The following is an 18,156-nucleotide window of genomic DNA, read 5'->3' as shown; positions in this document are numbered from 1 at the left end:
GGATTTTAATTGGATTAGACACCAGTTCTTCACTCCCAAACCACACACCAAGTAAATTTTTAGATTTATGCTTTCAGAAAATATGAATACGCACAGCACTTGTATACTGAAAAAAAAGCCAACCTTCCAGAAATATTTTCTCATGATTTTTGTTTTAAAAATTATAATCACGTTTCTGGTTAGAGACAGCCGAAACTTATGTCGTCATTATGATGGTGTCCGTTAAGAAATCTCCATTGATTTACTGAATATACATAATTGAATACATACATATTGAATTTTTATTAGCATTATTCATAATATTATTGTTATTACATTTATCTCGTTTTGAAATTTTGGACACCATGATATCCATGTAAGAAATCTTGGTTTATAATATTTTGTCTCCCTTTTTTTTACTTCCAAAAGCTTAAATAGCTTTTTTAAGACTACTTGAAAAGATCATGGAAGAATAGTGACAGGTTTTAAATCAATATATATAGCTCAATATATTAGTGCATTTTGAGTTTCATACACAATTTGTAGCTCGAAAAGCATTCCGGTCAATTAAAATACCAGCTTCGATTAGCTGTACAGTAGGTTACAGTATGTGTGAACCAGACTTCTTAATCTACAGGCAACCTATACAAAGCTAAATCTCTGCACGACACAGTTCCCCACCCCCTTTGAATTTTCATAAAATACTATACGAACAATAAAAATATAACATTGCTCACATTAGCCTGTTTCGCTCACCAATTGTGTTCGAATGTTTGTTTTTAATTCATACAGTACGTGTGCATTTCTGGATGATATCTATCTTTTAAAAAGTGCGTAAATTGACACAGAACTATGCCAATATAAGTAGTTAAATTTATTAGTGTTATATTAGAAAGCGTATTTAACGATGTGCTATTTTTAATGGTATTTAAGGTGTGAATTTATTAAAAAAAAACATTTGTTGCGAAATACGCTCTACATTCCAAAGTGAACTGCGTACTTAAACCCATCAGATATTAAGACCCTAGAGAAAATTGTCACCTACTAATCTAGTCTATACTGTGCGGCCGTAAGGTACAATTATCCCTTTGATTGAACAATTACTGAAAAAAAAACAATGGAACATAACGTTGTTACCAGTTAAAGAGAGGGCAGAATGATGGTTAGCTGGGGCATTTTTGTATCTCTTTTAGCTTCACGACCATTTACGCGATTTAGCGGAGACACAAATATTCGTATTCCAGGATCCGATATTTAGTTGTTGAAGAAAACAAACGAAATAAAACGATGTCCTAAGTCAAATTTTCCCCCGCCTTCCCGAAGGACAATACGCAGGACAACCACAGGTTGAAAAGTGTCCAGGGGTTAATATTCTGATATTCTGATTATTTGCCGCTTAATCTTATTATTTATTATCAAAGCCTTATACAAAGGCTTCAAAGTTCCTAAGATCTACCTGTATACTCCTCCCCTATTACCACTATTACTACATACAGTATAATAATAATTCAATGGCAGCCGCACCAGTATCAATAGTATCAGTATTAAAAAGGCGACTTCTTGTGGAAGAAAGGATGTTGAGGAGTTTTATAATGATGCATGATAGATGGTGAGCTTGTTTTCTCTTACTGTACTCATAAGCGCACGCCAGCTTTTTTGGTAAAACAGTTATAATTCACACATAATTAATATACATTTCGAAGGGATGTCAATACAACATCTGAAAACAATAAGAAACCTTTTATTTACAATATTCTCAGTGCAAGAAAATATTAACAAATTATAGTACAATCCCAGATTCAAAGAAAACGTTAGAAGTTTTTCCAACATATGTTAACAAAATTTCACATTTGTTTTTGCAACATGACCTGCCTTGAAGACATACCTTTCACAGAAGTGGCAGAAACTTAGGGCTCAGAATGTCAGTAAAATTGTTTAAATGTAAAACATGCCCCAAATTATAATTGCTGGTGGTTTAAAGGAAAAAAAAATCTAAATGGGTGGGTTCTTCATTCCTGTTGCATATTAGTCAAAATGACGAGTCTTTTTTTCTTTCTACACTTAACTGTAGAAGTTAATGTAATTATATTAATTTGTGTTATATTATAGGGTGTCTTTAAAAATGTGCTTTTTACAACAATATTTGCGATGAGAGTAACGCAGTCGTTTCTGTGATTGCTTTGCTTGAGGATGCCTCTTCAGTATTTAAAGAGACAGCGCCAGAGTTGATAACTCTTGTTTTATTGTGTTCTGTAATGTCATTGTCACTCTTATCCTGACCGTCCTCGAACTCGGAGTCACTTCCTCCGCTCTCGCATTCGGACTCGTTCTGCTTCTGCTCTGCGTCTTGTGCGACGGAAGCCGGTGACTTATCGGGCTGCTCCTTCTCCTTGTCTTTCTGCGCTTGGGCTTCTTTCGAGTGTCTCCATTTCATTCTTCTGTTTTGAAACCAGACTTTAACCTGCGGGGGTGAAAAAATGAAACCTGTGAAATTTATAGGTTCGTTGACATAAGCATTTGCATCCAAATGGTGTTCTTGTTAATCGTGTACAGTGCTAGATGCTAAGGAATGATTTAAGATTTACGTTTCTCCTTCAATGAGCTAATCAATAAGTATCAAAACTATTTTGTTAGTTCTCAGTAATACGTTTCAATAATTCCACAGCCACACATGCATCAATTATTATTAGCATTATCATCTTCATCATCAACAGCAATAACAAAAACAACAATAACAGTCTAACAGATCTAAACCTTTTTAAGGCAATTATAAGAGAACGCATGAATGTTGTTTTAACACAGTAGTAAAAACGTGCCCTTTTCTTTTTCGGTCAAACGGTTTGTTGCTAGTATTGGAGTTTTGTTTTCGATACTCTGACCAGAAAAACCAAGTATTGCTTAACTAACCATAAAACTGAAATAGCAGTTCTAAGAATAATGAATCACTGTAGATATGTATGCAATTATTCGTTATAAAAGACTTTCACTTCCTCACCGTTCTTGATTTCGCAATTTTATAAGCCAGATGTTCTCATTATTTCTTTTTGTTTAAATTATTAGGTGTAATCATCTTGATAACTGTTTCATTTTGTGAGCAGACACAGTAGTTTTGCTTTTAAATGCAAATTAACTCAATTCTTAACTACTATTGCGATTTATTTACAGATTTTACTAATATATGATTGTCTAATAACTGAAACAATGTGAGCATGATACTTTGTCAAATGATTGTAGTCTATTTTTAAAGCAGTTTTGAAACGGAAATCTCCGAAGGAATCTAATATTCTTATATTGCCTGCCGGTTATTCATACGTTGGTTTGCTGAAAGAAGAGTTTTAACGCCCCACAATTGCTCGCTAAAATTTTAATTTAATAAATACAGAAGAAAGATTGGTCTCAAACAAAACAACGTCTAATAGCCCGCGGAACACCTGCTGATAATAGTTACTGGTGTGTCATAGTTGCTCTTCGGTTTATTAATGACGCATACAACGTTTCTTGAAAGTTTCCTGCCACATTTGTTTTTGTAAAGTGTAAGAAAGTCTTCTGGGAACAAGCAGGCAATTAGATCCCCCAGAGTCTCCGATAAGATTTATATGCTTTCAAAACTCATACAGCGGTAACTCTGATTAAACTTACCTGAGCATCTGTTAGGCCCAGCATGGCTGCCAATTGTTTTCTGTCTGGTTTGGTGACATACTTTTGGATTTCGAATCTTTTTTCTAGTCCTTTCCTCTGAAGGTTGGAAAATACAGCTCTTGACCAGGAGCGTTTTCTTTTGTAGGTCTGCGGCATTGTGTCTTTCGTAAGAACCGCATATGGACCTGTTAATGAAAATGATAAAACACGAAGATCTGTCAAGACAGCACAAAACAAAATACGCATGGATTATAGAAAATAATACATTTTCTTCGTTCACGTATGCTATTTCCATACCGAAGTGCTCGAAAGAGGTTATAACGAAATATTTGACATTTTAAAATTAGAATTTGTATAATAATAACAATGGTGAATATAAAATAAAGTCCCTGTAACTTTCCTGTAGTATGACAGCACTACTCTACCTGGAAAGGTGTCTTGAAACTGATGCTGAACTGATTGCCGGGATCCGCAGCCAACTGAGCTCATGATGGACGTAGGGTCACTTATCCCCGGTTCTAGAGACGCGAAGTAGTGGTTTGCTGAAGGCAAGGAGACGTGGAGACCCGACTGACGATTGGAGCTAATGATGGATGTTAGATCTGCGACAAAGAATTAAAATATAGCAAATGAGAAATTACGATAACGGAAACTGAGTTTGAAGAAAATGTATGAAATTATTTACCGATTCCCTGCATTTAAATCGGATTACTGTAATACTGTAATTCCATGTAAAGATAAGGATATTTAATTAAAGACGGCGAAATAAAACCTGCTGATTGTTTAGGTCAATAGTTAAACGAGTAGGCTACAACAATCTCTCAGAAAATGATTTATGAATGTCTAGAAACATATAACTGCATTCGATAACTTCCTTAAGAGCAATTTAAATAGGATCATCTCACCTCATTAGAAGACTATAAACAAAGCCCCTTCTGATGTACGTTTGAAGATCTATTTAAGGGTACTACCAAAATGAAACACGGCGGATAACTCTCTTGACACCTAACATGATATACTATACTTCTTGATCTGTGAATGCAGACTGAGAACGTATTAGGTTATCTGTAAAAATAACAGAAATCAGATGTCATTACCTCTCAAAGTCGTGCATTCCTTTGCTTTGGGATCAAATTCTGTCGACAAAATACGGTCTATCCCAAACTTGAGATCTTTGCTTGCGGGGGCAGGAGCCTGCTGGGGAGAACAGTTCAGCTGCACCCTCGAACCATGAGAGGCTCCGTGTATTCCATGATGTCGGTGAAAAGAAGAGGCTGGACTCACTCTGGGACTAAAAACAGACGTCTCTGGGGCCAAAGGAGACGGGCGCAACGGGGATCCTGAAGAATGGACATGAGAATGAGGTCCTAAATGAGCCACAATCGCGGAAGATCCAGGTATGTTTTCTGCGTCTCCAACATGTAATATATCAGCGATGCAAAATGAAGGTTTCTTCACAGAATCCAAGGGAAAGCCACTGGAGCAATAAGCCGACCACAGACTGAAATTAGATGGATAAAACGGGTTTAGTCCTGTAGTATACATTCTATTGTCCGTTTTAGTCTCAATTCTAGGAAAAGTAAGAGACTAGGTTTAATTACACATGTAAAAGACTGCTGAAAATGGCTGTTTTCTTTCTTAAAGGGACAGGGAACCCTCTCACAACTCAGAAACTTTGGAAGCTAGTCCAAGTAGTTCCTAATAGACGATATGAATGTAACTCTGATTGGCCAATCCCCAAGCCAATAGAAATTGGGTTTGAGCCGCACGTCACGCCCACAAGGTGCTAAGGTACATGCCGTTAACAAGTGTTTACAATGATCTAAGAGTCGATGACCCCAAGCAGCTTTTTGCAAAATCTTCTCAAAAGATTAAATAAACAAAATGGCAGTTCAGTGATACAACAATAAACTGAAGTCTGAGTGTACTGGCTTGAAACATTTTATTTCTTTTTATCAAATCGGGAACGCTGAAAAACATTCAAACTGCTACGGTTTAACTGCATTTACTATATCCATTTATAAAGGTTTCATTAATATTACTAACTCGGAGAGTATTATTATATGAGTGTATCCTGCTATCCCAACATCTACTGTACGATGATACAATGTGTCATAAGGAAATATTAGAAATAAAATCTAGCAATGCACTCATTTTATAATTGTAAAGAAATGAAAATGTGATGTAGTGACAAAGGCTGCATATTTTGCATTTCTATTTTGTAAAAACACATTTCTATAGATACATTTTTTATAAAAAGGGGATTAATCAATAACAAAAGGAGGGTAATCAAATTGAAAGCGCTCTTTACATTTTCACAGTAGATAACATTTTAAACTGTGAAAAATTCGCGGATCAACGCACACTACAAAAAGAAAAAAGTACCGCAAACTTTGCAAGGTCAATATTTTTAATCTACAAACGTAATTTTGTTTTTATGAAGCAAAGTCCAACAAGTTTAAATAAAAAAACAGAATTGGGTAAAAAAGGTTGTCTATGGTTTTTGAGAAATAAATTGAGACGACAATGTTGATATTGTCATTATTATGAAAAACAACAATATTACAGCTCCCATTTACGCTACAATGGCAATTTCCTTAAAAACACAATACAATTATACATATTAAGTTAGACAACGACGTATGGTGTATGTTGTTAAAGCTTTCTGAAAAGCATTTTCGATTTTTTTCTTTCATTAAGCCAGGCTAATAAAGGAGTTGCATCGGCATTTCAGTATAATCTTTCAAGCAGCATGATGCACTTCTTGTTGACCCATTGAGTGCAGGAAACCAAAGTTTCTATTAAGTTCAAGTCATCCTGTTTTTGATGGGCTCCGACTCAAACTAAATGAGCGGATATGCCTGCTAGATTTGTCCAAAAATAGAATATGTTTTAGTATTTTAGGATACAGCAGAAATCCTTATTTCTTCCGGAGAAAAAAACTTTATAATGACTGTTAGGACTTCCCTTTTCAATATTTGTGCAACTTTATCTCGACCTGCAAGTTGCATTGTGACGCAAATCCGTCCTATGCATAGAAAAATCTGCAAAAATAAATCTGAGGAAACCAATTCCCTTCTAGAAATGAAAACATAAATAACAGCAGAGGGGGAACTTTCCCCTCATACTTCAGTTTCAAAGACCAAATGAAAAACAAATTAAGACAATAACATAGGAACAGATTATTCAGTCATTAAGCTTTGTTAAGAAAATAGCCTCCAAACACATAGAACTAGAAATAAGGGAAGTTTCGCAGCCTATAGACATCATTATAAATAATAATAATAATAATAATAATAATACATGTACGAAATTACCGCACATGCACGGTGCTGACATATTAAAATGAGCACTATAGAGTTATCCATTAAGAAAACACAAACAGCACTATAAATTAGTATAAAGTCACTTTGAATAAAAGCATCATTCAAATAAATTAATGTTAACAGGATATTAGTTTTATATAGATGAGTAAATGATCACATACTAGTGTCTTTTCTGCTTTGCACTCAGTTATAATATAATTACATTTTCATTATTATCGTCCAAATAATATCAAGCTTCACTTGTGAGTGTTTCTCCAAATGCTGCGTTTATATTCAAGTTCACTGGCTTTATTACCAGGCCTTATTAAGAGGGAAAAAATGACTTAGACCTCTTAATCAGAGCTTATGTTTCAGGTGTTAAATAGTATCATTTCGTCGGCCTCAGAAAAGAAACGTTTGCATTTTAACAGTGTTTCATATGAAAAAAAACTAACAATTAAATAACACTGTCTTGACATTTGACGTTTTTCTATAACATTATTAGCCCTGAAAACATCAGCATTTTAACAAATTAATTTCATACTAATTTTGGTAAGCTTCTCATTTAAGGCTTTAACAATTGTCCCTACTGTATGTTATCTCTTCCCTTTATTGCCTTCATTAGGGTTAATTCGTATCCGGAAGGTTCTATGACCCGGGTTGCCTCTTATAATCACAGTGCATTCAAGTGACACTTTTCCGGGTTAAATATAGAAATGCGATGTGTCAAATGCCCTCGATCAAGCAGACAAAACAATCTAGGGAAAAGGATGTCGAAAAAAAAGAAACGCAGCAGGCAAGCAAGCTTCGGTTATTTCAGGTGTTTAAGAGATCAGAGAGGGAAAAAATAAAAAAAAAAACAACAATCAAAAGCCTTTCATAAATGGTAGACGATAAAATAATTCACTGAATGTATTTGTTGCTGGACACGTGTGCAATGCTGCCTGTAGTTTATGGTGTAACACTGATCGTGAAAATGCGCTATCCTATGGAACACTGACAGCGTAAAAAACAAAACGCCTAAAAATAAATATTTAACAAATAAAATTAACTAATTTTATAACGTGTTGTAAAATATTATTAGATTGCTATACGATGTTTAAATAGACAAGTGTACAGTAGGTTTCTAGGAAATTTAGTTGCGGAATGCATTTCTGATGATGAAAAGGAGTAATGGGTGTACGTTATGTGTTATCTTTTCTAAAAAAAATTAAAGCCCACATTTAAATATATTGTAAACGTAAGAGTAGTAAGAAATGGTGAAATTATTATTATAACCCACAATTAAACATTTCTCACAATTACTGGACTTGCAGATTTAAAGAAAACCTACTGTACATTCTTGTGCGTTGGGATCTATCAATCTCTATCCACAACAGGATTTCCTTAAAAATCCATCTTAAGGAGACACATTGGTTTAGCTGAACGATGTCATAACAGAAATAACTTTTTAGGGAAACGTGTTAGAACAATCAGTTTCTTTTTAAGTCAAACATTTTTTATTCCCTTTTCATGATGATTATACTAATAATAATAAATGTTACTGCAACTTCCTTCAAATGGGCTAGAAGAAGTCTCCCCCACACACACCGAAAAAAATTGGATCACGAGTTTGTTTTAAAAGTGGAGTTTTGTGTAAACACGAGACGAGCACAATTGAATATTACAGTTTAAGGTTCTGAGTGCCCCCTACCGTTTATTGTGAAAAATACCACATTTACACTGGAAGACTTGAAAGACTTCGGCGAACTGTTGAAACTTTCTTTGTGTTATATTTTTAAATGGACAAAACACAACTAGTACAGTATGTCTTGTTTTCTGCTGTTTTGTCACATATATTATTAAATATTATATTGGAATCTTTTTTTTTAAAATACAGGAGCAGTACAATTGCACTGAGAAATTCTGAGAGACATTGAAACATTGCACTGAGTTTTGTCTCCAATAAAACATTGCAAGGCTTCAATACATTATCATTTGTCATTACATTTGTGTCACTCTTTTTTCCACATAGTAAACACCTTAGTATCTTATATTAAGAGGAATGTCAAATCAATAATATTAGGTTTTCCTACTGGGACATACAATGCATGCTTATGCATTGAAAAACCTTTTGTAAAAAAATACATGGACATGACAAATGACAATAAACTGACATGGGTGTCACTTCTATGGTAACAATGCATGCGTGCTCACATTCCTTAATTCTTGTACAGGTTTGGCCACTTTTGGATTTGTCCATATTAATTCTAATAAACCGGAAACATACTAGCTCCCCTGTATCTGAATGACAGACATTGTAGGTAAAGTGAGTTTTTACAAATTATAACCATCTTAGGTATTACATTAATATTTATATTTGTAGAGGAAATGCTCATGAATGACAGTAGCTGCTTCTTAACGAGCTGGTGAGTTTTTAACTGTTGATTGATTAAATAGAATTTATGATTATAAGGTCAACACATTTGTTGATAATGTTTTAACTAAATTGGACTTGAGAGTTGATCAAATTATGCAAGTCTAAATGGTCAAATAAATCCAAACAATTGTTGCTCCTTGAAGTTCTGTGTTTCTGAACATTAGCTGGTGCTTAATCAATGAACCTCAGTCCAATATAAGAAAGTGCATTATACTGTAGCTGGTTTAAAATTATTGCATCATACCATTTCTGTTGTTGATTTTTGGTTCTTCAGGGCAACCTTGCAACATTGCTATTAAATAATTGTTGTTAGTAAACTAGACATTATTGCTCCCTGTTGCAAACTGCAAAACTGGGCCAAGATGACTATTTCTGGCAATGTTTGCTTTAGGAAGGAACTTTCACAAATTTAATGGGAATTTGCTATTGTTAGTTGCCTTCTGTATGGCAGCTCGCCATTTTCTTCTGAAAAAAAAAAAACATTCAGCTAGTTATCTGATGACTTTTAACAATAGACCTGCCACTGGCAATGTGTAATGTGACTTATGAAAAGCTTTTGAAACAAAAAGTCTTTGCCAGAATACATTACCTCACTCAGTCTCTACACTGCTGTTGGTAGTGTTATTTTTTTTCTTTTTTGGGGCTCATTCATGATTCTTAATTATCTGTGACACAATTACAATTGTTTTACATTTTTTTGAAATTCCAAAAGAGAAAGATGACAAGTGAGACACGAGATTGCCAAGATGTAAACTTCGTCCTTCAAAAGAATGATGGGCGTGTCGTATTTCTCTAAGTTGACTGACTGAAAGATAATTTATCCTGAGGTTAGACCACCTAGCTGACGTTTTTCCCATGTTGCTGAGCCAGTTGAAGCACGTCCACGTAGTGCAGTGTGCAGTGCCCCCCAAAAGCACTCAAACTGCAAAACTAAATTTTCATTGCTTAACTGTCAACCAATGTGGATTTGCAATCGCAAAATTCATTTAAAGGATCAGTACAATATGATATACATTTTATTTTTTGTGATAACCATACATAGATTTGATTATAATATAACAAAAGTACATGATATGTTTTACCCAGGGAGGTATGATGGTGCATTGTTAGCTTTGCTGCCTCGTAGTGCTGGGGCCTTGGGTTCGATTCCAGACTCTATGCATTCTCTCCCCATGTTTGTGTGGGTTTCCTCTAGGTGCTCCAGTTTCCTCCCCAAGTCCAAAGACATAATGGTAGGTTACAGTAAGTGACTTCTGGGAAAATTAGCTCTGGTGTGATTGTGTGCATGTCTGTCTGCCCTGTGATGGAGTGGTATCCCATCCAGAGTGTACCCTACCTTGTGCCTGTTGCTTCCCAAGATAGTCTCTGGCTCTGCCGCGATCCTGAATTGGAAGAAGAGGTTAGAAAATCGGTAGATGGATGTTCTACCCAGTGATTCCAAGTGATTGTATATATTGGGACATATTCACTTCAAGTAAATTTCAGTGCATAAATCTCAGTATTTCCCAAATATTCCTTTGAGTCAGTTACTCCAAGTGAATAACGCTGAATTTGTTGTCCCAGTCATTTTTGGAGAGCACTGTACTGTATGTTCTATATAGATTGTATCCTCAGGCAACTACTGTGTTATTATTATTCTGTGGTCTGTGTCATTAACTGGACAAGAAGAAACCACAGCCTGCTATTGGGCAGAAAAAAAGTAAATAACTTCACAATGTGTAGTGATGCAGCCCTCTCAAAACCTCCAGCAGAAACTCTGTTTCCTCACGTACAATGTGCATATGCTCAGGCCATGGGCCTCTTTGTTGAGAAGGAATCATCCATTAAACTGTTACAGATGAACACATGATGGAAAATGTGGGTTTTGTCTTCTTCATGAGGGCTGGTGCGGGGTTTGTAGCCCTCACTATGCATTGATCTTGACCGAATGAAAGGGTAAAATAATTACGGATGCCAAGAAAATGTTTTGTAACAACAATAGATCCTATTCTGCCCGGCACCTTTTTTTCCTCAAAAGTTAGCAGTTGTGAATTAGAGGAAATTTATAGGAACATTTACAGAATAAATGAGATTAGAAGACTCTGAAATGCTTAGCTTATAAAACTTTATGGAACATAAAAATCAATCCTGATGAAGAGAAACCTGCTTGACAGTTTGTAAGTTAAATGGGAATTCCCTGTAAGAACTCTGTAGTCATCCCAGATACTGTACCATCAATCTATTGCACACACTGTGTATTTGAGGTTAAAAACTTTGTCAGGAATCAATTCATTATAAATAATATTTACCCTTCCTGTTACTTTTATTACAGATGTGTCTGTTGGAAAATACTCATTTGCATTGCCAAGCAACAAGGGAAACAATACAAGGTTTGCTGTGCAGGGGCATAAGATGTAGTTTGACTGTTTAGATTGTTTTAAGTGAATGATTATGCACATTACAGAGAACGTTCTGTCTTACGATAAGTACATTTGTTTCAATTCCATTGTTTGACTATCAAGTTACAACTATTTCAAAAATGAAACAAACTTTTTTTATCTATTTGCCATGGATAGAGAGATATAGATCTAGGAAAGAAAGGATTAACTGTATCACAATGCTTTGAACCATTGTAGAACCATCTGTTCCTAGTATTTTGAAAAAGTTGGAACTAGTTCCTACTCATGCTGACACTGTAATCCTAAGAAATGCCCTTTCTAAGATACAAAAACTATCACTAGTTCTATATGTTTAGAATGGCAGTTAGTAGTATATCCATCCATCCATTTTCTAACCACTTCATGCAATACAGAGTTGCGGGGGAGCTGGTGACTTTCTCAGCAAGTGCTTGGTTACAAATATTTATTTATGCTACCCTACCAAACAATTAAAAATATCCTTTAAATGGCAATTGCAGCTGCATATTGTTAGGTAAAACCTGCATTAGATCTTCAGAGATGTTCATGAAGATTCAGCAGCCTTTGGCCCATATTACTGAATCTGCATGAAAACTTCACTGTTGTTATGCTTCAGAATATCCAAAATGATCTTAGATTAGAATCCAGGGACTGTGGCCACCAGGATAAGTGTTCCTGTTCCATTTTAATCGTCTATAAACTTCTCTTTCATATCTGTGGCTCTGGGCAGAAAGGTGTTGTTTTTAAGTCATTACCATGTTATTGGACGGGGAACATTTGCACATAGTCAGTGAAGATGGTGAAGTGCAGCACAGCTTTAGCTTTTGCATTCATGATGATCAGATATACCCCTATAACAGCAGAAGATACTGTACCCCAGATCATGACATCCCAATCACCAGCCTGAACGGTAAACATGATACAGATTCACCTTCACTGTGGAACATAAAACGGGATTTGTTTTCTTCCAACACCTGTTAAGTACAACCGTTTGATTAACATCTACTATTGACCAATAGACAATAGACCATAAAATAAAATGTGAAGCCATTTGGTGTTAGTTGACTTTCCTAGACCTACCTTTTTTTGTGTGAGTAGGTCCATAGGTTCAGCACAGGGTTATTTCAACGCTGCATTTAATCACTGTTTGGTTTACATTGGAGTACAATTCCATCCATCTATCCATCCATTTTCTAAGTGGCTTTATCCAGTACAGGGTCACAACAGACACTGGAGCCTAACCCAGCAAGCCATAAATCTTGTTAGTGATTCACCAGACTACAAAACCACTCTCGTTTTCTTTCATATTCAAGGAACTTTTCCCAAACTCAAACTGAAATTTCAGATCTGTAAATTAATTACAGTTTGTGCATAACTTATCCCAAAATATCATATCCCAAAATAGTCTGATGGCTCAATTTACATATCTAATTGCATTTGCAGATTTGATGTTTTATTGTCCTGAATAATAGAGTGTTCTATTTGATTTGTTCTTGCTATCCATTTGAAATGGTGAGGACATGGAAAACCTTGGATTCCTCTCCCATTTCTTTCCCTGGTTCAGAAGTACCTGAAAGAGTCTGAAGGACTTAGGAGCAATGGAAAAGCAACCACAGTTGAAGGGATGTTTGAGTTGAAAGAGAAGTGGATCTGTTTAAACTGTTGACATCCTTTCTTAATTGATTCTATATTTATTTTGTCCCATTCTACTCTTAAACCCTGTCTCAATCCTTCAAAGTCTTCTTTCTGGTAATTGAAAACTTGTGATTACTACCTGACCTGTACAGTTTCAAACAGACTTAAAAGCAAACCATATAATGATAGTTCCCTAATGTTTCTCTCTAACCTTTGTTCACCACACTCCGTCTTGATTGTTTGAAAAGACAAACTAGCTGCGTAGTCATTATGTCTAACATTTCCGTTTTTGCTGCTGACATTCCTACATGTTTATCCCACTTTGTGTGAGAATAAGTATTCAGACCAGTGAACACATAGTTTTGTGGAAACAATGACAGCAAACAGAACCACAAGTCTTTTTGGGAAAGTATCAACTTTTCACACTGGCATTATGCATTTTTTGCCCATTCTCCATGGCAGATTTGCTCAACCTCTCTAAAGTTGTTTGGAGGTCGCTTATGGATAACAATTTCCAAGTCTTTCCAGAGATCTGCAATAGGATTAAAGTCAGGACCTTGACCAATTCACTCAAGGACATTCACTTTCTCATTTTTAGGCCACTCCAGTGTATCCTTGGCGATGTGCTTTATATAGAATAGTGTAATGTGAATAGAATAATGAGAATATAATTGTAGTTCTAGAATTGTGAATAGAATAATGTGCAATGTTTTTTCTTTTCTTCTTTTATTTTGTTCACATTCTATTTAAATGTACAGGAGTGCTGTGTGTCCATAAAAAAAATCCCTCAGGGGACAATAAAATCTTATCTTATATCATAGTGAATTTTCAGTTTTATATCTTAAGCAGACAAAAACAGGTATTCCTCTAAGAATAGCTAGTACTTTGCTCCATCCATGTTTTCTTCAATAATAACAAACTTTCCAGTCCCTGCTGAAGTGAAGCATTCCCACAGAATGATGCTGCCACCACCATGCTTGACTGAAGGGATGGTGTTGACGCGATGCTGGATTTGAGCCAGATGTAACATTTTGCAATTGCGCCAAAAATTCCAATTTGATCTCGTCTGACCGCAAAACCTTCCGTCAAATGTTTAAAGCGTCATTTAGAAGCTTTGTTACAAACTACATGTAGGATTTCAGATGGATTTGCCACTCTACATTACAGGCTTGCTTTGTGGAATGGCAAAGATATTGCTTACTGATGCACATTTTCTCCCATCTCAGCTATTGACATATGCAGCTCTTTCAAAGCTGTCAAGTGGTATCCCTCCTATGAGATCCATGGGGTTAGATATTTTTATACCTTTTTGCAAATCTGTGCTTTTCACAGTGAGTTTATCCCTGACTTACCTTGAAAGCTCCTTAGTCCTCTTGGTTGAGTCTTTGCTTTAAATTCACTACCTAATCAAGTTTTAAATACATATGCATATTAATTAGCCATTCACTTTTTATTGGTTTTTTTTTTGCTTTGTGTGGAATAGGTTCAGTATATAAAAATATTAATTGTTACAGCAAAGTATCATGAATGCAAGCTTAAGGCAACAAAAAATAAAGGTAATAGTTTTGCAAGGCACTATATGTTGTTTGTAACATTAAAGTAACAGCACTTAATTACCTGGTCCTTTCTATTTCCTCTTTGGTTCTCCCTTGGTCTTTGCTCCTTGTGTAACCTCCTTACTTATTTTCTTTGGTTTCTGACCCTTTCCATTCTAGGGACAGGAACAGTGCTGTGTTTTTACCCAGTTTATAGTCAAGCAAAAGCCCAAAACAGACACATACTTGCAGAAGCAAGAACATCACTGGTATAGGCCTGGCCACTCTTTTCTGCTGTATCCTGTGATGCTTCCATTTGGGCAAAGAGCTTTCTGTTTATATTGGTTCAGAAGGAAGTGAGGTTCATTTGCTTTGCAGAGATTTTCTCATCAATTTGCATAGAAAAAAACAGGGCAAATGTTTTTTTTCTTTTCAAGGTGAATGTGTATGTGAACAAACCTGAACATGAACCAATGCCAGTTTTATCTTGTTTTGTGCCGACGACAATCTTACTGATGTCAACATTTTTCTGCTTTTTCCTTTTTCGCCTAAACCCTTTGATTTTTTCAGTAACTGTTTAGATATGTATTTTCTTTTTTTTACTTTACGTTTACTGTTTTTGCTAATTTTATGCTAAATCACATAATTCTTCTAAAATCTAAGGTTATTGAAAGTGTCTGAATGCATAATGTGAGGTCTGAACTAATCCTCTACTGAACTAAACCTGAGGATCAGATGATCCACAGTTCTGAGGTTTGTTACTATGGGAATTAATCTAGTGTGCAGCTGAGTATGATCCCCTGACAGTACTGTACTAGTGAGTCACCAATTTTGGATACTTCAAGTATACTAACACTGAAAGTTTTCTACAATTGTCCTGTAGAATTTTAATCATTTATTGTTGTAGTAGTGCTTAAATACTGCTTCGTGCAGAATTAGGCATTGTTTTTTTTTCTGTAAGGACTATAAAAAGAAACACATTAGAGTTAGGTGCTATAATACAGTATAAGCAAGAAACAGCTTTTCTTTTACAATAAAAGGTTTCATATTTAGTACATGAAACAATTAAACTAGGTTTAGAGCATTATTACTAATAGTAATAGTAGAAATAGTAATGTAACAGCATTATTGTTATAAAAGTCTGTTATCTCCTGACCATGCCAAGCCATTTACATGGAAAATTCTGCTGCATGCATAGCTGTGGCTATTAGTTATAGGTGAAGTAACCTTGGTTATATACCAATATATTTATAAGCTGAACCTTTGAAAAAAAAAATAAATCTCAGAGAATTAAGATGCTGTTTTGAGAAAGGAACACAGGCATGCTGTGTGATTAATATGAAAACCATGCTGAGAAAACCATTAAGGAACTGTGGCTACACGAGGCATCTTCTCATAACAGAGTGAAGTGGAAAATGTACTCAGAGCACCTCTTCCTAATGGGAGAGACAAAAACCTCCACTCATCTTTCCTCAGTATGAGAGTAACTGCTTAGGTCTCAGCCTAGAGTTGCCTTTCTACTAATAGTTATATCTAGAACATAAATTTGATCTCTTCAAGAATAACCCATCCATCCATTTTCTAATTGCTTCATCCAATTCAGGGTTGCAGGGGAGCAGGAATCAATTCTGGCAAGAAACAGGTGCAAGGCAGGATACACCCTGGAAGGGACTCCAATCCATTGCAGGGCACAGACTCACGTGAAAGCCAGTTTTCCCAGAAGCCACTTAGCATGCCAGTATGACTTTGGGTTGTGGGAGGAAATCAGAGCAGAAGCTGAGGTAACCCACATGAACATGTGGAGAACATACGAATTTCATCCAGATATCATATACTGTATAACCACTGTGCCTCCATCTTCAAAAACAAGGAACCTATTAACTCTACAGCTGATGTCTCATCTACCTTTTTCAGCACAAAACAATTTGCTTGTCACTAAGGCGCAGCTCTAGATGCTATAGTGTTCTTATATGAAGCAAATTGCAAGATTTGTGTAAACATCTGAGCCACACAAGGGGTGCAAGGAAATTAGTTTGCCGACAGGACCACTCTTGTCATGTCAAACAGAATAATTATTCAAACGTAACTCAAGAAAAATAAAGGGAGAGCAAACGCAATTGTCATCTCTACACTGTGACACACCAGTGAGGAAAAAAAGCAACATTGAAAGAAGCCTTGATATGTAACTTTATTATAGGGTTGAGTGAGATAAAAATGTCATATATAGATACTTCAATAATTAAAAGTGTACTCATAGTATTTGATAAAAAAATGAATTTTCCTTCAATTCAAAATTCTTAACTATTTCTTCTTTTTACCCCCCAGATTTGGTCTTACCAATTGTTTGTCAACTTTATGGCTTTGATCTCCACAATTAAGACAAAAAACACATAGCTTTCAAATGAACAGAGGCAATTTAGCTTATCTTTGTCATCTGGTGTTTTAGTAGCTACAGTAAGCGAATCTTAAATTTAGTCTCAAGTCATTAGTTGAAGGTACAGTACCTCAAATTTGGACTTCAGCCACATGTCTGGGAAGTAAGTTCCAGTTAACAATATCTCTTTGTGCATAGAAGCGTTTCCTGATCTTTCTCCTACTGTAGATTCCCTTTTAGTTTCCAACAGTGACACTGTCCAAGTTTCATAGCTAAGTTTGAAATAGTTTTCAGGATTAACCTTATGTGTACCTCTTAGACAAGTACTTCTATCAATTCAAAGTATCTCTCAACAAACTTTGTTCTAAAATGAAGATATTTTTATGTGCTTTATCTTGTTGTTCTTCTTTAAACTCATTATACCTATTTTTTTGTGGTTTGGTGACCACAAAGTGAACATACAGTAGTATTCAAAGTGAATATTACACATGAATATTACTATTGTATCTTAAAGCTTGGGCATAACTTCCCTTTAAAATCTGTATATTTTGCTGTACACTCAAGCATTTCTTATGCATTTTTATTGCTTCCCAACATTGTCTTAATAAGGACGTCAAAGACCCCTTTCAGGTGTAGCTTCCTGCATCTCAGTAACATGCCTGTCAGGTTACCCCATACGAACCTTTACTAACATGGTTGTTTGAATTTAAAATTTAAAAATATTGTTCTGGATCTTATATTTTTTGACACTCCTGTCAAAAATATAATAATTAATACATAGATCAATTAAAAATGCAGTATTTTGTTTGAAATTAAAACTTCAGTCCTCAAATCCTTGAGAACATAAACATTTTATGGAACTATTAACAGCAGA

The 18,156-nt window shown here is 35.4% G+C and overlaps 1 protein-coding gene across 2 annotated transcripts; it reads right to left on the bottom strand.

Moving 5' to 3' along the window:
* Positions 1–1,700: 1,700 nt before the first annotated feature.
* Positions 1,701–5,291, bottom strand: hlx1 (H2.0-like homeo box 1 (Drosophila)). 2 transcript variants are annotated; one of them, XM_088904574.1, is made up of 4 exons: positions 4,716–5,291; positions 4,044–4,220; positions 3,619–3,803; positions 1,701–2,440 (listed from the first exon to the last, which is right to left on the bottom strand). In XM_088904574.1, the coding sequence occupies exons 1-4, from the start codon at positions 5,161–5,163 to the stop codon at positions 2,111–2,113; spliced, it is 1,140 nt and encodes a 379-aa protein (XP_088760700.1). In that variant the 5' UTR covers positions 5,164–5,291; the 3' UTR covers positions 1,701–2,110. The 2 variants fall into 2 exon arrangements, with proteins under 2 accessions (XP_088760700.1, XP_088760709.1); XM_088904583.1 differs by lacking the exon at positions 4,044–4,220 and having other exon boundaries at positions 4,716–5,285.
* Between the last annotated feature and the right edge of the window lie 12,865 nt (positions 5,292–18,156).

The sequence above is a fragment of the Atractosteus spatula genome, chromosome 2 (genome assembly GCF_055471065.1).
Source record: "Atractosteus spatula isolate fAtrSpa1 chromosome 2, fAtrSpa1.hap1, whole genome shotgun sequence".
Taxonomy (NCBI): Eukaryota; Metazoa; Chordata; class Actinopteri; order Semionotiformes; family Lepisosteidae; genus Atractosteus; species Atractosteus spatula.
The sequence above is the reverse complement of the archived record's forward strand: the minus strand, read 5'-3'. Positions and strand labels throughout refer to the sequence as shown.

Coding starts and splice junctions, on each gene's coding strand:
- hlx1 (XM_088904574.1), bottom strand. CDS start 5,163: ATGTATACTACAGGACTAAACCCGTTTTATCCATCTAATTTCAGTCTG. Junction 3,804..4,043: donor GTTTCAAGACACCTTTCCAG/GTAGAGTAGTGC, acceptor TTTCATTAACAG/GTCCATATGCGGTTCTTACG. Junction 2,441..3,618: donor TGGGCCTAACAGATGCTCAG/GTAAGTTTAATC, acceptor TCACCCCCGCAG/GTTAAAGTCTGGTTTCAAAA.